The following is a 21496-nucleotide window of genomic DNA, read 5'->3' as shown; positions in this document are numbered from 1 at the left end:
CTTTTCATCATTAACAATTTCTCTTTTGACACTATATTACTTGTACCTTCTACACCATTACATAATATTCCTCATGATTCCATACGCACAGCTGCTTATTTACATAACATGTTATTATCCACTACTACTGTAAGAGACAAATCTTTATTGAATTATTATGGGAAGCTGATCTATCCATCTCATTCCCTATTCACACTTGGGATAAAATATGGCTTAACATTTTTAAAACATCTAAAACTGCATGTTTCACCCAATCTCTAGTTCTTGTTTATAATAGAGCCGTTATTACCCCTGAATGTATTTCTAAATTTGATCCAACTTCTTCTCCATTATGCTGGTCTTGCTCCGCATCTACAGATACTTTAACTCACTTACTTTACTATTGTTCTCATGTTTTTCAGTTTTGGGAAGTAGTCTGTTTAAAACGTTTAACATATTTGCAATGTAATATTCAATTATCAATTCAAATTTTTTCATCAGCACTATGTCACCTAATTTTGATCATCTTTCCCACAAACCTATGCTATTTTATCTTTTTATCACAATTGCTTTTAAAGTTATACTTTTTTGTTGGAAAGATACTTGATTATGTATCAATATGGTGGAATTGACTTTTTAATGAACATAGAATAGCCACTGTTTCATCGCTATCGGTATGACAGAAAATTAAATCTGACTTATATTGGTTATATAATTTATTTTATTTTCTACTTTCTCCATATGCTTCTATTCATTTTCTCCTTTTTCTCCTTTTCTTTTCCTTTCCTTTCTTTTTTCTACTTTCCTATTATTTTTTCCACTTTTTTACTTCTTTTTTATACAAAGAATCTATTTAATTTATGTACTTAGATTTGTATTACCTTTCTCACATTAGAAGTAATCCTACGAATGTATCATTTTAATTGCTGTTAATACCTATTCATTGTGTATTAATATTGTAGATTTATCTTTTCTGAATCTTTAATAAAAAAATATTCAACAATAAAAGAGGTACAGTTGGATGGTGCTAAGTATATATGCAAATAACATATGGCAAAAGTACTGAAAACGTCCACTCAGTATAGAGCGAAAGAGAAGGCTAACTAGAGCAGGGTTCTGTTAACTGCTAATAGGAAGCCTACGGTATATTTGCCTAAAGGGCAAAACAGACATTACATGCAGATTATGCACTGCTGAAGAAGAGTCATTCCCTCTGTTTTGCCAGTTTTTAATAAAAATCATGAATCAGCTGATCTCATTAAACATTTTTCTTGATATTGTGTATATTTAAATGAACTGTGCCAGATTAAACAATAATGGTGCCAGTTTTCCTTCCAGTAAATTAGATTTCCACAAAAGGAGCGGGATTCACTTAACAGTTTTACTCAAGGGAAATAATACAAAAACATATGGATCACTAGTGCAGCCCCATTGTGGAGCAGGGTTGGACTGTCCTATAGGGAAATCAGGCAGTGCCTTATAGTCTTATCTGACAAGTTAATGTGAGGTGTTTTATGGCTGTTTGTGGGCCTGTGTTTGGTCCATTGGGTCGGTTTTTCCCCTGGTTGAGTTCCCTGATATTACCACATGCATTTCCCGAAGCAAGCTCAAATCAACTCTGTCTTCATACCTTGCAAAACACTTATACAGTGTATGAAAGCCCACATCAAATCAATGGCAAAAAGTGCCCGTTTTCATTTGAACTACATTAGAAAAGGCGGATCTCAAACTAGCAGTCCAATCACTGGTTATCTCGAGGATTGAATATGGATGTACAACGTTAGCAGGTTTACCAAAAACTTCCACTGCACCACTAAAAGCATGCCTCAATGCAGCGGCAAGACTCATCACCGGATCGAGGAAATTCAACCACATCTCCCCACACCTGAAAGCATTAAACTGGATACCTTATGAAGCCAGAATTCAGCTAAAAATGGCATGTATTACCCACAAAGCACTCCACTAAAATACACCTAAATACCTTGCCCAAAAATATCTGAAGGAAATAGACCAGCCAGGAGTGCCAAGGACCTGGTGCTGAGGCCACCCATCTTCCGGAAGAAAAAAATCTATGATAGAGCTTTCTCCGAAGTGGCCCCTAGAATTTGGAACTCACTTCCCCCGAACATTAAAAAATTCCAAACACAGCGACCTTTAAAAGGGAAACTAAGATCTTCCTTATGAGTAAGTTCCTTCCATAGGAAAGACAGTTCATCACTAGCACCATGACATAGATGTAACCAAGACATAACAAAAGGGAAGTGAAGAGAAAGTCACCAGCTTCATGGGGATATCAACGGTCAGTACTATACTACTCCTGACCCAGGACTGGAGAACATAGAATGCACAGGAAAAGACACTTAAAAACTATCGCATACTGGAATTTATGAGGCAGTGCGTCACTTTTACGCCGCGGATGCGTGACTTTTTGTGACGCATCGGCGGCGTAAAACATGCCTCCTGTTGCGCTCTATTTACAAAGTGACGCATTTAAGCAGATGCGTCACTTTGTAAACCCCTGCGCTACATTATACCTGCGTCAGGTATAATGTATGCACAGGGGTGTTCCCCCGCAAAAAGCCTCGTAGAAGTGACGCAGTGAAATCTATGAGATTTCACTGCGTCACTTCTAGGACAACGTTGCGTCAAAATCTTGCACCTGTCTCACAGCAGGCATAAGACTGACGTAAGCCCTTTCACATTGGGCTTGCCCCATGTGAAAGGACGCATTGCTGGAGTTGAGTCACTTTTGTGACACACTTCAGCAATGCGTCACTTTTGCGCTTACAGATACGTCAAAAATACTGACGTATCTGTAACTCCTTGCGACATGATGCGTCATACATTAAATATGACGCATCAGGTATGTCGCAAGGAGTGCGCACTGAGAAGAGACGCATCGCTGCTTTCACGCAGCGATGCGTCATTTCTCATAAATGAGGCCCCATATACATAGTATATCCCAAATCTACCTCATGTCACTGGATATTCTGTTGTTAACCTTGTATTATATTTTATTTTATTCATTGTTAACCCTTTGTGGATGTATACTTAACTACGTATTATTACTGTGAATCATTATACTGTAGAAGAATGGTCTCTAATCTACCTCATTTAATGTTAAGCGCTCTGATACCCAAGGGTCATGTTTGCGCTATAGAAAACTCTTTAACCCCTTCGACGCTCATGACGAGCTGGGCTCGTCATGCAGTAGCCTCCTGCTACGCTCATGACGAGCCCAGCTCGTCATGTAAAGTGCATCTGCTGATTTTCCAGCACAGGGGAAAAATCCCCATAGCGTTCAAGGTGTTAAATAAATAAATCCTTACAAGATCAGAACTGTACAATGTTGCACTTTGTTGGATATCCTTAATAGGGGCCACTTTGTTTTGGTGCCCGCTCATAATTTCTTTCCCAGTCTGACCCTGTTGTGAAGCAGCGCTAATTGTCTGAAAGAAAGATTTTTTACAATATTTTTTTTTTATGCAGATTACGTTTTGAAGCTTTTTTTGTTTTAATGCAAGAAATATAACACTACATTTCTGCAGTTGAGGTGGGTTGTGCAACTGTTGCTAGATGAATAATCATCTACCTCAGAGTAGCGTAGCTCAGATGATATCACACTAGAGAGCAGTGGTTCTAGAGAGCTGGCAGTAGTGATAACAGCAGATTAGCGGTATCAAGAGAGTGACATAGCAAGACCCATTGCCGCCTGTAATGGCCCCTAAGTTTGCAACCAGCGGCCGCATGTAGGAGGGGGGGTAGCGATCCCTGTCCTTGCTACCCCATAACGGCCGCAAGTAAGAGTGGAGGGTGCTGCCCCCAAAACTCGTGCCGCCTGAGACGGACAACCTCCCCCTTGCTACACCACTGTATCCAGAAATTCAACTGTATTACAGCAGCAATTCTACATCTCAGACAGGGTATTGAGGAAACTAAATGTAAACTTCATGGGTAGGTTGAAGACTGAGGGGTGCAGTGATTTTAGCATCACATCCAGCAGAATGAGATCAACAACAAGAAGTGTGGGATAGAGGCACAAATCCGTGTAATTATGAGAGTGAGAAAAGAGTGTACTAGTGTGCTTTTGTGAGATGTGTGTACTCAGATAAGTGCAGTGGACCGCAGAACAGAGCGCGGACAGCCAAAAGTGGGAGAGGGTTAGTGAAAATATAATGGAGAAAAAAAAGGGTTGAACATTTGGCCTAGTCAGAGTGAAAAGAGAAGGTTTAAGACCCGGTTACAAAGCATAGCTTGGTACATACTTCAGTTGCACAGGCTGGCGAGAATGTGTGAAATTAAGTTGAAGAGATCAAACAAGATACTAATATTTGCTCCTATGTATTTAAGGGCTGAAAATAAAGTAAAGTAAAGTCCACATTTGTAAAGCGCACAATCACCCGTAAGGGTCTCTAGGCGCTGGGGGGCCGTCGGGAAGATTAAGCGAGCTATTGCCCAGAGTCACATGGTGCTGGGCTAACCTGCCGCCGGAGCTGGGGATCGAACCCTGATCCCCAGATTCCAGCGTCAGTCGCCCTGGCCGCGGCGCCACACCTCAAATTGTTTTCTACTGTCAAATGAGGGCGTGCATTTCTTGTTCTTCAGAACATAGCCAGACCTCTGCTGTTGCCAGTGTAAATCGATTTAGGGGAATAAGTTATGTGATTGGTTGTTGTCTATACTTTATGGTGTGGAGCAGTTTTCATCTACTCTACAAATGAATGAGGAAATTTCACAAATAGGGAAATTCTGAAGCATATTATTATGCCTGGGACCACTATGCAAAGCATAGTGAACAGAGACAGGAAAAATGAACATATAACCCCACATACATTGGGAAAACTCTCTGCGTGTCAGGGCCCTAATTTCTTTCTACATCAGAAATAACCCCGCAATTTCAAGGCTGGTTTGTAGAATAGAACACAAATATTGACTGGCTGCCATGATATGGTAGGCGATCTGCATTTCAGTTTTGATGAAAGTACTCTCACCAAGTTGGTAGCTGGTCCCTGCCAAACTGTCCAGAATCTCCAAAAGGGTTCATCGGACACCAGTGGGGATCCCAAACAGTGTGCTTAGTGTTAGATATCGTGTATGAGACCTACTGTTAAACTAAGGGGATCATTTTGAGTTTTGGCAGAGGGGAGCATTTGCAAAAATGGCCTGCCAGACTTGTGATTCGTCACCCCATTGAGTTTTTTGTTTTTCAATAACAAGCTCCCAAAACAGATGTTTATTATTAAAAAAAATAATAAATCAATACTCCTGACACACACAAAACCATCTCACTATACATTGGGGATATTAATTGATTATGTAATTAGTTGATATAGTTACTTTCCAAGGACCACCATTCTTCAAATGGCGGTCACAAGCAGGAAAAAATACAGTGATGGTCGCCGACCTAAAAGGGCAAACGACTCCTTGTGACCTGTAAGTTCGCTGGTGGACTGGGCTACCAGATCCATCATTTTCCTACTATTATGGACCATCTTTCAAGGCTAACCAATATTTTGGCTGTATTTTTCCACCGTAGATGTGCTGATACTTATGGTCATTGTAGTTCCAACTGGAGGAATACCAATAAGGAACTCCCTCCCATAAGTTATTGCCGCCACGGAAAGGCATCCACAATTACCCATCCTAATATGGCTGGCGGTGCCGATAGACACCGCCACCATATTATTCCTTTTCCGCCCCGGCCGCAAGGCGACCGGGCGGAAAAGCGGCGGACGGTCTTTCCGTCCACCGAGGTCACCCCCGCCATACTAATATGGCAAGGGGAAAAACAAGTGTGGATGTCGGGCGGATTGCCCCCGCCAGGCTGGCGGTGGATACCGCCAGCCTGGCGGGGGCAATCTGCCCGTCATCGTAATGGGCCCCTAGGTTAGAAAAATAGAGATTGATTAAATAAATGAAACAAGACAAAAATTACAAACATCCAATAAGTAGAGTTATGAATTTTTAAAGAATAAACTGTAAAATAGCACTTAGAAGCAATAAGCGCTTACTGGGAATATCTGGTCACACCGGACAGGGACAATGTCAAAAGTTCAGGCTGACTGTGTTAGAGCATGGGCCGCATACAGAGACCCAGTGAGGCCGGCTGAGCAGAAGTACCATACTCCTGGCTGCTGCCTTTTATGTCCCTGAGACTTCAGAGCAGGAGGCCAGCCAGCTAGTCCTTGGAGTCACAATGGTATACAACCTTTACAACGCATTTTTTACCACGCACTACCATTACAACGCAGGCATTACAACGAAAACCATTACAACGCATTGCGCTGGGGGCGCTCTAGGATAGGGAACAAGTTTAATTTTCTATCAAACACCTTCTCTAGTGTCCACGGGGACTGGAGTTGGAATAGAAAATTATACTTACCACTATCCAGCACCTCTAAGCGCTATGCGTTGTAAAGGTGTGCGTGGTAAAAACCGCGTTGTACAGGTATGCGTGGTAAAAGTATGCGTTGTAACGTCATACATCCGTCACAATGGGTTCAAATGATGCAGGTCCAGTCTTTCTCACCAAAGACTGTGAACAACAGTCAGCACAGCAAGGCAGGAGTCAAGCAAAGCTGCAGTCTGCAGAGTGGTGGTCCTTCAGTAGCACAGCAATCTTTCTTCCTGACAGAGCCTTCACAGGTCCAGAAGTATAGTGAAATGGTGGTGTTTGAGGTCCAGTACTTATATCCTGTTGTGCCTTTGAAGTGGGGGAGACTTCAAAGACATGCCTTTGAAGTGCACAGAGGTACTTGCCCTGTCTCTAGACTCACTACAGGCGGACTATGCATCCCTTTCTATGGCGACAGAACAAGAACACAGTCTATTCAGGTGTAAGTGAGGCTGGGTCCTGATCCTCCCTCCCATCCTGCCAGGGTGGCCCATCAAGTCACACCTGCGCTCTCATTGTGTGTGGCTGTCCAGAGGGAAACACACAAAGCCCAGTTGTCCCCCTCCCCAGTCGTGTATCAGAGACAGACAGCAGGCACCAAATGGCTAAAATAAGAAAATGCCAACTTTCTAAAGGTGTTTTTTTCAGAATTGCAATTTAATATCCAACTTTACAATAAGTTTGGACTTTAAATTGTGAGTCCAGAGACTCAAAACTTGAAAACTTGAAATGTCTATCTCTTCACAATTGGGAATTTCACTTATAAATCACACAACTAAAATAATTCCACTTACCTGCCGCCATAACGGCCGCCGCCTTTCTTCTCTCCTCCTATCCAGGACTACAACTGCACAGGCTCCTAGATGCTTCTATCATGCAAATAGTATTCCCAGCATGATGGAAGTGCTGGGATTGGTCTGAGTGTTTTTTTTGGCTGCTCAGACAGTGCATTAAAACCTGAGGTGCTTTTCCAATCCGGCTTTGCAACACAGCTGGGTTGGGAAAACTTAAGTGCGCATGTGTGTTTTGCCAGCCTAGGACAGCCGGCCAAACACATATGAGCACTTAAAAGCAACCACCACTCATCCCCCTGCCATGCCTTTCAAACAGGATTGCCTGGCCCCATCCCGCCATAACTTGCTGAAGACTTGTGTCTTCAGCTTTTAAGCAAAAATAAAATTATAATAACATGCTTTTATTATCATTATATTTATTCTGTTTTAGTAGGGCCATTATGGAGGAGCTGCCCCTGCCTAGCAAGTGGTTTATCTTTCCAGGTCAAAATTGCAGTTAAAACTGCACATACAGGCACTGCACGGGCAGGCCTGAGACATGGTTAGAAGGCTACTCAGGTTTGTAGCTACAATACGGGCTGGAGTCTCACTAGCAGCATTTAATTTACATGCCCTGGGCATATAGTGCACTGTACTATGGACTTATAAGTAAGTCAAATATGCCAATTGGGGATGAGCCAATATTAACATGTTTAGGGGAGAGAGCACAAGCACATTACCACTAGTTAGCAGTGGTAAAGTGCACAGAGTCCTAAAGCCAGCAAAAACAAGGTCAGAAAAGTGGCAGAGGAAGGCAAAATGTTGGGGGGAAGACCGCCCTAAGGCTGTCAGGTCTAATAGGTAAGGTGTAGGGCTAGGCTCAGGGATACTGTTAATTTTTTGTTTAGGTTTATGGTTACCCTTTTGGTAATCATTAGATGTAGGTTTAGGTTTAGGATTATTATTATTAGGGACAGGGAAAGGGTTCAGTTTAGGGTTTGATTTAGGCTTAAGATTGGTGTTAAAATGGGGTTAGAGTTAAGTTTAGGGTTAGTTTCAAGATTAGAGTTAGTGTTAGAGTAAGGGTGAGAGTGAGGGTTGGGGCAAGGCTAGTCTTAGGGTTTAGAGTAGGACAAAGGGTAGGGTATGGCTTAGAGTAAGGGGTAGGAATAGCTTATAGTCAAAGTAGATGTACAGGTGATGCAGCACTATCCAATGTTATCTATGTACCTGGTCAATAGAGAAGTATGCATTGGCAGTGTTGTCCATATTTTGATAGGTCAGTGCTGTGCCATTCGGTGTAATAATATACATTCCTGCACACACGATTTGGGTAGAGGGCACAAAAGAGGTGTCACTACAGTCAAGGATTATGTGACAACAAACATAAATCAACATTCTACATTTGGTAATGTGAAGAAAGAAATTGCGACTCAATTTGTGTGCTGTTTCTGACCTGCTGTTATATTAATTGCAGTTTCCTAATGGGCAGATAATCCCTCTACCACCTGTGATTCTGGCAACATTTGGAAGTGACCCAAAAAAGCCTACTGTCTGCTTTTATGGTCATTTAGATGTACAACCAGCTAAGAAGGCTGACGGATGGGATACAGAGCCATACACATTGGAGGAGAAAAATGGTAAGAGTGTTCATCACCTATTCACGTTTTCTTTTCTGTGTTATTGTACACCTGCCCTGGTGTGGTTTGTACAAGCAGCCCTCATAAAATAGATGTTCGCTTATAAACGCGATCTAGCAGCAAAGGGGTGTAAAGTAGGGGGGACATTTTCATAATGTATTTTTGCATACTTACATGAAATAACAGAAAAATTATGCAAAATGATGTGTAATATGAAATGTAAATCTCTTAATTAGTGCTATATTTTAGTTCAAAATATGCTCTCCCATCAACTTTTGACACACGGCTGCATTTTGCGCAAAATAATATAGCTAAAAAAACAAAACTGCTTTGGCACGTATTAGTGGTTCAAACAGTGGCAGCCCCTCTGCTATGGCGGAGGGGCGACGCCCACTGCCTTTGAGCAGTGTAAAAGAAAGGAAATATAAAATTATAATAACCTTAAATTATTATCATTTTATGTTTCCCTGCTGCTCTGCTCACGGAGCAGGGCAGAGGAGGAGTGGTTTGCCCACTCCTAAAGTGCGCAATGACTGTTTGGTCGGCCCTCTCGGGCTGCCTAAACCATCATGCACACTTTCCCTGTCCTCAATGCAGGCTGCATTACAGCCTGCATGGAGAACAAGCCCAAGCCCCCATTCCGTGGTTGAGCGTCAAACCAGGACGCTCAATTCAATCACAGCTCTGCAGCGTTGTGATTGGTCAGAGTAGCCTGGCTGTTGTTCCCGGCTTCCTGTCCCACGAGAAGAGTAGGAGCAAGGAGAAGAGACGCGTGATCCTGAGGTAAAAAAAATGTTAGCCCTTTGCGTGTCCAATAATAAATTGCATAAAATGCTGATGCATGCGTTTTTCCTTACAGCTTTAACTAAGGGATTTAATTCAACTTTCCATTGGCTTTTGCATAAATAGTCCTGAATTTGTAAATATTAAAAAAATTCGGAACTGGAAAGGTGATATTTCTCAGCTAGCATCTCAAAGGACATCAAACCCCCATTAACATATAAATCACCAATGCATTGCAAACCTCTAATCCGCCATCTGCCCATGATCCTATCCCAAAATATAGGGGGCAAGAGTACTATCGCTGTAAACTGGGTATATTGGGAAATCTTCTTGAATCTAGAGCATTTACGTACGGCTTTCCACACCTTATAGGCGGCATTTAAAAACTTAAACCTAGTTTTTTAATAATAACTTGGCTCCAGACTGACAAGTAGCCGTTTTTTTGCATCGCTGCCTAACAGCATTTGATATATGGAGGGAGCCTCAGTGAGCTAAACGGTTCTACCCCCGATAGTAAAATATTCATATGTTGCAGTATACACACAAGGTAGTATAAAGTAAAATCAGGCACTTCTCACCTGCCTTTCTCACGAGGAAGAATAATATAGCGCATAGCTCTTCGAGGTTTCCCTTGCGCCGATAAAAACCTAGCGCATATTGACTGCAATGCTGCCAGTTGGACCAGGGAGATTTCTAGCAAAACAGATCTAAAAAAATATAAAACTTTGGGTAAAATTAACATTTTAAGAACATTGCATCGTCCCACGAGTGAGAGGTGTAGACATTCACACTGGTCTAATTGCTTCCGTATCGAAGTTAGAATATTGCCCCAGTTGGCCTCCACCAATGACTTTAAACATGTCCTTATTATGACCCCCAAGTATGATACCTCACTCAGGATCCAATGATTGTTATAGCCAGTTTGATTTAAGCACAACATTTGTATCTTTGACATATAAAGTTTGTATCCTGAGGTGACTCAAAACTCCAGTGCCAGCTGCTCTATCTTAGGCATGGCCACCATAGGATTTGGAGTAACCACTGCCACATCGTCTGCATATGCGAACATTCGGTAGTGCTCTTGTCTCCAGATTTTCGGCTCTATCCCTGGACTTTGTCTAGCATCATTAAAAAGGGATTCATGTATAATGAAAAAAACAAGGGGGAGCAGGGGCATCCCTGCCTTGTCCCCGTGTAATATATACCAGGTCTGATTCAAGAACCATTATGCAGATCTTAGCTGTCGGCAGTCGGTATAAAACTTGGATGGCTGAGATGAAGCTTTGCTTAAAACTAACTTGTCGTAGAACAGCCCATAATAATTCCCATGCAACCCGGTCGAACGCTTGTTCAGCGTCTAATAAAATCAAGCTAAATTTGCTCCCCATGGTGTTAGCTATATCCAGCAGGGTTACCTTCCTATTAATATGGTTGGTTGTACACCTCTTAGGTATAAACTCATGTTGTCGAATTGGCACTAATGGGGCCAATAGCTCAGCCAGCCGGGGCGCTAGGATTTTGGCATAAATTTTGCCATCTGAATTTCATAATGATATAGACCTATAAGAGCCCGGCTGTTCAGCCGGTTTATCCTTCTTTTTTAAAAACAATTATGCTAGTCTCATCCCAGGTCAAAGGCGCAACCCCTGCTTGCGCCTGCTGAAAATTAGTGAGCATATCGGCCAAAAAGTTTTATACATTTCCAGCGGGACCTTGTCGGGCCCTGCTGCTTTGCCTGAGGCTAAAACTACTGATTGCTTCTTCCAGCTCTTCCATAGTAATAGGTGCCTCTAACATATCTTCATCTAGCAGATCCACCTTTTCACAGTTAAGACTCTACAGCAGTGCTTCACTGGCTTGTGTATCATAACACTCCCCAGTATACAATGCCTCATAATAATCAGGGAACACGTTTAAAATCCCAGCGTCAGTATCTATATTGCCCCTAGAGTCTATCACTGATCTAATTCTTTGAGCCACCTCTCTTGATTAAAGACTTTGCGCCAAACATCGCCCAGTTGCCCCCCCATATTCATAACTTTGGTTTCTGTTAATAGAGTGTTTCCTGGCAATTTCTCTACTCCAGTGTAAATTTATTTTGGCCTTACATCGGGCTACCTCCATCTGCAAAGCAGAGATCTCCTGTCCTGCGTGAATCTCCTACATCAGTTTTTCTTCCGCTATTGTAAGACTGCCACATAGTTCCTGTAGAGCTGTTTGTATCTGTTTTTGATTAAGCAGCCCAAAGCTAAGAGTCTCCCCCCTAAAGCCTTCTTTAAAAGCATCCCACACAAAGCCAGTCCCTGCAGAATTGTGATTTATGACCAAAAATTGCTTAATCCAGACCTTCATATGTGCCAGTCTCCATCAAGTAGCAACTTCCTGTCAAATGAAAATGTTTGCGGCCTAATTCCAACCGTGAGCTTATGAAGATTCAATACTAGGGGTCCATGATCTGATGAACTCTGCGGGTACACCTGAATGTTAGCACCAGACAGTAAAAGACCCAATAGACAAAAATAGTCTAATCTTACTAATTTCTGGTGTGGATGCGAATAAAATGTATACCCAGGATCCGACCCCCTCAAGGCCGTCCATGCATCCACCAAACTGTGATCCCCCAGTAGAGACTGAAGTGCTTTAAAAACTTTAGGCTTCCTCCTATTGTAAGATTTGCTATCATAATGCAAAACCCTTGGCTCAAGGTATAATTTAAGTCGCCACACATATTCAGCGGGGTGGGCTATCATGCTAGTTCCACATTCAACCCATCTAATACTGAAGCCTTGTCGAAGTTTGAACCATATATAGAGCAGATTGTGCACTTCAAGCTACTAATCATACATACCGCAATGGCCCACCTCCCTAATTTATCTGCCAGTACTCTTCCAGTCCCTTGTATATGGTTTTTAGCCAATATCGCTACCCCACATGTAGTAGTGGATTGCTCTGTGCATACTAATACAGTAAACCTGAGTTCCGCCAGTAGTTTTCTTTTGCCCCATGGAATGTGGCTTTCTTGGATACATACCAAGTCTGATCGGAGCAACCGTAATTCAATCAAAACCCGTTGTCTCTTATTATAGTTGTTCAGCCCACATACATTCAGGGAGCAGAGCCGAATACCGCCATATATACCCCTATCCCCCATCTATTCTCCCAATATATCTAAACTTGAGGACCATATATCTAAAACCATTCAATTTCATACTTTGTTTCGATGCACTATCATGGATTATTTTTGGCCACTCCATTGGTCCCAGGTTCCCCCATAAACAAGTAATCCCACTGAAAACAATCTGTACTCTCCGCTATCTGGAGGCTTGCGCCTGCACCTGAGTCGCCCCTGCTGCACACTGTTTTCGGGCTACTCTCTGGAGTACCGGGCGAGTCGGTTCCCCATTCTATAACCTGCTTCCTCTGCTTACTGTTACGTCCAATACTAGGAGGGCCACCCCTTCGTTTAGCCAGAGTACTTGAATCGAATTCATCCCCTGAAGTATCGGAGGGGTCTGACATTGAAAAAAAAGGGAAAGTCCCCAGAGTCACTCTCTTTAGTGAAATCCTGAATGGCAATGTTTTTTTCAGTAATCGCCATATCACCTCTCTCCAGGACCAACTCTGCACTTTTTTCTCCTTTCACCCCTAAGTCTCATGAGGTGCCCCCCACAGTGCTCTCCTTATCAGGTAAAGAGTCAGAAGAAAGGTTCTCCCCCTGGATAGCAGTTCCCATGCTCTGTGTATTTGCAGAAGTCATTTGTGCAGAGGGTAGTTGTTTCCTTAATCTCCCTGTTAAAAACAAAGCGGGAGCTGATTTCTTACTGCCCTTCACACACGTGCCGTCCACATTTGACTCTGTTTTTTTCTTTTCCGCTTCTCGCCCGCTGCGATGTCAGAGGCTTCCATGGTGTTTCTCGCTGTACTGCGTCCAGCCTTCAGGGGCATTGCAGCGCTGCCCTCCTCTGACCCAGCGTTGGATTTCCCTTTCGGCGGCACCCTACGCTCTCCACACAGACTGACGTGCTCACACTTGAAAGTCCGCCTTGCCAGCGCCAGCAGCTGCCAGAGACCCACGCGAGGAGCCTAACAGACGCTCCACAGCATCCCAACGGGTCACGTCCCCAGAACACGCCACGCTCCACTCTTCTCCTAATCCAGCATGGTAACAGACGGGCTCAGTTGACCTCGCCCAGCAGTGCAGTAAATGGAGCAGGGGGCGGTGCTCCGGGAGCTCGAGTTCACACGGTCGTGCACACTGCCGCCATCTTGCCTCTCGAATCCAGGTGTGACCTTTTTTGGGATATTTTTTTTCATACTTTCAAACTTAGCCCCTTTTCCTCTTCCTACACATTGAAGTGTTCCCAGCGTTTTAATGGGCTTGTGATTTTTGTTGGGTTAACAGATTTAAAGAACTGCTGTCATTTGTGATTCACATCTTCTCATTTGGAAACGGTTTACTTGTTATTCTTCCTGGCATTTTAGAGCACATATCCACCAGAGAGCTTGCCCTTGGTCTCCGCATCACCAGTTCGAAAAATATATATGTGTTAGGTGTGCAATATTGTTTTTTCTTGTGATCTGCCTTTTCTTAAAAATATCCGCATTTTCCAAATTCTATCCTACAATTTTTGGGCATGGAGAAATAGTGTTATTGCCCGAAACGCCTTTTAGATATTGTAGCCATGATTTTGTGATGGATCTTAACCTATGTTTTGTGGCAAATTTACATGAAGTGATGAAGGATCTGGGTCTGATTGAGAAACCTGACAATTTTTTATCAAGCCTCTATGGCAATCACAGAGATGGTGTTTGCAAACAGATCCCCAAGTATAATAGTTGGTTTTCCACATTTGAGCAAAGAGCCGGGTGATAAAGTTACTGCAAAGTCTACGCCTGGACCATATCAGACACCAAATCTACAGTAAGCAAAATGCAAAGCACAAGCACTCACAAAAGTACACTGTACACCAGAACAGTGGAACAAACCACACCACTAGCACAAACAGAACCCATATCCCTGTCAACACCCCATCGCACACAAACACCTGTTTGCTCAGGGATCACAATTACAAGTGGTGCAATGTTTATTAAATCTGGCAATTACTTGCTGCAATAAAGATTGCCCTCTTTGAATAATAGCAGCTTATCAAACCTGCCTGGATTGAACAAGGGGAAAAGGTCCGGTGTTTATACAGACAGGCAGATTTTTTGCTGTGAGCACTAAAAGCTGCATGTTACTCCCCTAAATGTCAGAAATGCGATAATTGTGTGGAAAGACAGGGCCCACAGAGTTACTAGGAACACCCTAAATTTTACTTCCGGGATGGGGGGACTTAGGATTTCTTAATGAAACAAATGCATTCAAGGAACTAAAATTGCTCCAGCTTTGGATTGAAAGCACAACACAGGGGTCAATCTATGGCAGCCGCGGCCTGAGCAGGTAAGAGCGGTGTTGCCAGGTTTGGGGGGGGATTCAACAGACGACCATGAGGGAAAATCTGATAAATAATTAATTTCCCCTTGTCGTCTTCTGTCGCAATCCCCCTCCCACCCCGTCCCACCCCTCTTACCTGCACGGGCCGCAGCTGATCTATGGGCACTGGTGGAACAAGACTACTCCAAGGTCCCACTACACTAATTACTGTTGCTTCACTAAACCTAGTTCGCACAATCTCATATAATCATCCTCAACCCTCCTAGATTAGAGGCAAAAAATAACAAAAAAGAAAGGGTCCACATTGTTTACCTGATCAATGCCACCAATTGTCCACAACCATGACTTCCAACATTGGATGATAGTTTCTGTTTGTGTGATATTGTCTCAGAGCACGAAACGTTCCTCTCTCAACAAGCTGCGCGCACCTTGGGAGCCACGCATGCCCTAATCTTACAGAGCGGGCTCTATGACCCAGCCTGACACATTGGATCATACCTGTGTGTCTTCTCTTTGAACTGTGAGCATACTGACTTGCCTTCTTTCACCTGGTGTGTTTTTAAGATTGATTTGGATTTTTCGTTTTTTCTGAGCAGTACACTATTACTTTTGAGTGCATGACACTGATCTTTTGGTTTTGTGCTATGCTGATATCATTAACTTTGATTCTTTGATTTTGATACTCCGGTACATATTTGTTTCAGAATTTTCTGTTGGATGCTCTGTCAATTGTATTGGCTGTCCTGATAATGACCATACCAATTTAGTTTGGTCAAAACGCCGTTGACGCCTATCTTTGGCACATATTGAAGAGGATGCATTAATTGCTGCTCCTGGTTTTGTGTTTTGTCCAATCAGACTTCATGTTCATTCCCCCGCCTCTGACACTGTTTTTCTGTTTACACTGTCAATTGTATTTTTTGATAATATTTGTTGTGTAACTGTTGGAGTCCCATTAGTCTTTGAGTGTATTGTAATTTTACATCATCGTATCAGTAAAAGCTGCACATATTGCTTAATTTCATATGGGTATTATTTTATTAATTTACTAGCAGCCCGTCCCGACGCTGTCCGGGTATGAAATAGAATGTGTGTAATGTGTGTATTTGGCAGTGGCAATTTATTTTAAAATCTCGCGGTAGACAAAAACATTTTTTTCATTAGAATAGGGACGGAGAAGCCCAGCTACAACCCTGGTTGATGTTAGCAGGCGCGTGTAATTGGTGTAGTGATCCGCCGCCTGAGCCAGGCTACAGCCCTGGTTGATGTTAGCAGGCACGTGTAATGTCGTTGAATGAGAGAGTTATCAGCCGCGGGTAAATCCATTGAATGAGAGAGTTGAGTGACAGCGAGTAGGAGAGGCTGCAGTAATTGTCCCCGCAGACACGCTCATTTGCGTGTTCCCCCACTTGAGGCCCAGATGCAGGCCTGTTTGATGTTAGCAGGCGCGTGTTCCCCCGCTTGAGGCCCAGCTGCAGCCCTGGTTGATGTTATCAGGCGCGTGTAATTAGTGTACTGATCCGCCGCCTGAGCCCGGCTAGAGCCCTGGTTGATGGTAGCAGGCGCGTGTAATTTCGTTGAATGAGAGAGTTCAGTAACAGCACGCAGGAGAGGCTGCAGTAACGTTACTTACCAGGCCTCCAGGTGAACGCGTTTGTCACGCCCCCAGCACACAGCCACAGCAGACGATCTTCTGATTAATGTATGACCCACATGGCATGAAGGGTGGAAAGTAGCACACGCCCCCAGCGTTTCTCACACCCCCAGCATGCCCCCTGATGCGGCGCAATTGCGTTCACATGGCATGAAGGCCGGACACACGCCCCCAGCATTTCTCATGCCCCCAGCGTGCCCCTTGATGCTGCACAGCAAAGTAATTGGCGCTTGTATGTACGACTCACTTGGCATGAAGGGCGGACACACGCCCCCAGCGTTTGTCACGCCCCCAGCGTTTGTCATGCCCCCAGCACACACCCACAGCCCACGATGTGATGGTCGTACCACACGCCCCCAGCGTTAGTCACGACCCCAGCCCACGCACACAGCACAACGCAGACACGCCCACAAGGGACTACTTTGCTGGCACGGCTCTTTTACCTTTTAAATATATAGAGGAGTTGGCCTAAGGGCTAAGGCGCTCGACCTCGGACCTGGGGATCTGGGTTCGAGTCTTGGTAACGACGCCAAACATCCTGTGATTCTGGGCAAATCACTTAATCTCCCTGTGCCTAACAAAAATGAATGTGTGTCCTCATGTAACGTAACTGGTGCTATGTAAAGCGCTCTGATACCTGATTCAGTTCGGGTCAAGTTCGCGCTACATAAAACTCTGCAAAAAAAATATATATGGTGGCCGTCTGCATAGCCTATGTCCTTCTGCTGCAACTGCCCTTTCCAACGCTGTATTGGGTGTTGTGATTGGTGCTGTGGTTACTGAGATTACCCACCTCAAAGGTTTGGGCTCTCTCTTTATATTATTAGTATGGATTATTTTGGACAATTTTGTTCTTTGTGATATAGCTTTCATGATTCTTTGGTATAATACTTTTTTTGTATTACTTTCAATATTAGTCATATCTATGTTCCGTGTAATTTTGTGCTTCAACCTTTGTTAGTGTTATACTATGTCCTAGCCTGACATGGAGAAAGAATCTAGCAGTGTCGCCCTGCAGCACTGCTTCCTCCCATACCATTGGCTGTCATAAATATTGTATCTTGGAGCCTAGGGTAGACGTGCAGATGACTGAGCACTACAGAAATTAGCCACATCTGCACACAGGTCATAACAAAATGAAATATAAAATATAAAGAGAAAATAGGCAATGGGGCCAGGCTTGCACTGGGACAAAAAATAGATTAAAATAAAAGTGGCCCTCATTAGAGAAGCAGATTGCTAAAAAGTGGTTATTTCAGGGAAATCAACAGTAAAAATGGGCCTATCTGCTCATAAAACAAGCCCATAAAACCGGCCAGGAACTGCTAAAACCCGTCCCGCTCACTGATTTGTCAGGCAGCGCATCAGGGCTGCCTGATTGCATTACAGCCCAGTCGTACTGTGAATGGCGTAGACTGTAACTTCCTTGGGCTTGCCATATTTACCTACACTGAAGAAGCAGGTGGCGGTTTAATTCACAGTGTTACTGAAGCACCATGACATGGCTTTCAGGAGCGGCCCGTGCAGGCAAGAGCGATTGGGCCGGGTGAGGGGGATTTCGACGGGTGAAAACAAGGGAAAAATGATTATTTATTTAATTTGCCCTCGTGTTCGACCGTTGAATGTCCCCCCCCCCAACCCGCTCCACTGCTCGTACCTGCACGGGTCACTCCTGGTGGCTTTGACTTTTAAAGAGGGCAGCCTTGAAACTGCAAAGCCATGTTAAAAATCCCAGCTTCGGCTTAACATCCTGTGATTCTGAACAAATCACATAGGGGCATATTTAGAAACCTGGAGCATCACTTATTTTGGTGCTCTATGTAAGCCTATATTTACAAGGCCTCACTAAGCCACTTAACGTGGCTCAACACAGCCTTGTAAATATGGCCCTCTGCATTGCAGTTTAGGTGGCAAAGGGGCGTGCGATGGGTACTGCTGTGGGTGGTCCCAGCAACACCCATGGCTTTTTGACACTGCTCCAGATTTACAAGGATCTGTTAATCTGAGGCAGCTCCAAAAATGAACACCTTTCAAAAAGAGGGGTTAACGTGGTGCAACGAGGAGAAATACTTTTATTTCTCTTAATTTTTGCTCTTTCTTTCTGCAGCAAACATAAGGGTATATTTATTAGGAAATGGTCCGCCGCTGCCAGCAATTTTGCAGCACTACTTTGCGTAATTTCAAAAAATGCAGGGATGCACCATTTTTACAAGAATACGGCACACCCCTTGCACTGGAGCTAAAAAAAAAACTGCCTAGCGCCAACACAGATACCCTTTTGTACCATAGTGCAAGGGTGCCTGCATTGCAGGGATTATTGTTTATTTGCAGAAAGGTGTCCCTTCCTGCATATAAACAATCAGTAATGGTGATTTATTACTTCTATGTGTGCTGCAGCACCCATACAAAGAAGCAATCAACATTATTATTATTATTTTTAACTTTTTTTTCCGTTTTGCATAGTTAATTAACAAACAGATGCAGCAATTTACTCGATGCAGCAGTACATCAAATACAATAACAGCTAATACCCTTTGCTCCAACCTTCAAGCACTGGACCTTCACCAAAAGGGTTTTCACATAACCCACAATAGAGGTCATCTTCTTGACCACATTTATAGTAATATTGACGAGCTTACGGTGGAATCCCCTATTCCATTACCTTGGACCGACCACTTTCTGGTACCCTTTATTTGGCGCACAGACCCCCCTCCCCCCACTCACCACCTTGTTAAACATCGAGGCAGGAAGTGGTCCTCACTCCCCCTCCCTGCGTGGGAAGCCGCCCTGGTCAGAGATCCCCCTAAGAAGGCATTGAATGCCAACACAGCAGCTAACAATTTTGATGGTTGGATCTCCTCCACACTTGACATGGTCCTTCCCGTGCAAGCTAGCAATGTCACAAAAAGACCCAAAACTGCCCCATGGTTCACTCCCAACCTTAAATCCAGGAAATTAATTTGCCGTAAATATGAAAGAGCTTGGAGACAGGACTACTCCCAACACAGGAAGGATAAGTATAGAGCGGCTATTAGGCTCTATAAACAGGAGCTAAAGACGGCACAAGCCTCCTTTTACGGTAGCAAAATAATGCTGCCGCCAATGCACCAAGGGAAATTTTTAAAATTGTAAAATCCCTCATTTCACCTCCGATGGAATGTCCCTCCGCTGATGGGGCCCAGAATCGCTGTAACGATCTGGCTAATTTTTTCTCCCAAAAAATTCAGACCATATACTCCTCCTTTAGAGATGTTAACAATGATTTGGATCCCTCCGCCCCAACCGTGGCCACCTCTATCCCTTGTCTGCTCAATACAATTCCACTCTTAGATATGCCGGCTTTGGACAGACCCATGTCTACAATCACTTCTGGCTCTCCGAACGACCCGGCACACCCCCAGACCCTTATTAAGGTGACGGACGTGATTCGCCCGGTCATATTGGACGTTCTCAACACCTCCATCATCTCGAAATCCGTACCTCCTTCATGGAAGTGCGCGATGGTGAGGGCTCTGTTGAAGAAGCCCAATTTGGACCAGAACAACTTGGCGAATTATCGCCCCATTTCTTTGCTCCCTTGGCTGAGCAAACTACTAGAGAGGCACGTAAATAACATCTTGATGAGCTATTTGGAATCAAATGGCCTTCTGCGTGCCTCTCAAACAGGGTTCCGTCCTCTACACGGGACTGAAACCGCTCTCCTAGCGGTAACTGAAGAAGCAAGAGCTGTGTTGGACCAGGGCGGAAAAGTCGCCATCATTCTATTAGACCTTAGCGCCGCGTTCGACACGGTTAACCATGTCACGCTTTTACAACGCTTGGCGGACATGGGCGTGTCGGGCGCGGCCCTGGAATGGCTGACATCCTTCCTGGCTGACCGTTTCTTCCAGGTCTTTGAGGGCGAGGTGGCATCCCCTAAACATCCTCTCAGATGTGGGGTTCCTCAGGGCTCTTCCCTGAGCCCCACTCTGTTTAATGCCTACATGGAACCCCTAGACAGGATAGTCCAGCCCTTCGGTGTGCGTATTGTCACCTACGCAGACGATACTCAACTGGTGGTCTCTTTAGACCACCCGGAGGGATCGTCTAGCACCCTAGGTCCCTGTCTGGAGGCTGTTTCCAGATGGATGCAATCTTCCTGCCTAAAACTTAACGGGGAGAAGACAGATGTCATCTTATTGGGCAACCCCTCCCCCTCGGGATTTGCATCCACCTGGCCTCCATGTCTAGGCCCGCCCCCCATTCCCAAGTCCCAAATAAAAAGCCTAGGGATTTGGTTTGACACAGACTTGAACTTTTCGGTCCAAGCTACGAAGACCGCGGCTACCTGTTTTGGGTTGATGAGGATGTTGCGGAAGGTGCTCCCTCTGCTTCCATTCCAGGCAAGGAGGATCCTGGTCCAGGCCCTTATACTATCTCGCCTGGACTATGGGAATGTCCTCTATATGGGAGCTCCTACATTTACCATCCAGAAGCTCCAAGTCACCCAAAACAGTGCGGCCCGTCTCCTTTACAACCTCCCCCGATGGCAGTCAGCAAGGAATGCCCTAAGGGAACTTCATTGGCTCCCTATAGCGGCAAGAATACAATTTAAGGCCATGTGTATAGTACACAAGGCCTTTCATCGCACTGGCCCCGCAATTCTTCAGTCCTTGGTCACCCCCTATGTTCCATCCCGCTCCCTTCGTTCCTGTTCCCTCCAGTTGGCCATGTCTACCAGAGTCAGGAAAGCCCGCTGGGGTGGCCGCTCCTTTTCACACACCGCGGCCAGACTCTGGAACACTCTCCCTCTATCCCTCCGGGGAACTGTAAATCATCTTTCTCTCAGGAAAGCCCTGA

The 21496-nt window shown here is 44.3% G+C and overlaps 1 protein-coding gene across 1 annotated transcript in view; it reads left to right on the top strand.

Annotated features, from left to right (window-relative positions):
- Window positions 1-21496, top strand: part of LOC144829070 (cytosolic non-specific dipeptidase-like) — a 406044-nt gene that overhangs the window by 160481 nt on the left and 224067 nt on the right. Inside the window, exon 4 of the mRNA XM_078687833.1 lies at window positions 8624-8786. Coding sequence (XP_078543959.1) covers window positions 8624-8786 — 163 coding nt within the window. The remainder of the gene's footprint in view (window positions 1-8623; window positions 8787-21496) is intronic.

This window comes from Lissotriton helveticus, chromosome 4_1 (genome assembly GCF_964261635.1).
Source record: "Lissotriton helveticus chromosome 4_1, aLisHel1.1, whole genome shotgun sequence".
Classification (NCBI taxonomy): Eukaryota; Metazoa; Chordata; class Amphibia; order Caudata; family Salamandridae; genus Lissotriton; species Lissotriton helveticus.
This window is presented reverse-complemented; position numbering and strand designations above follow the sequence as displayed.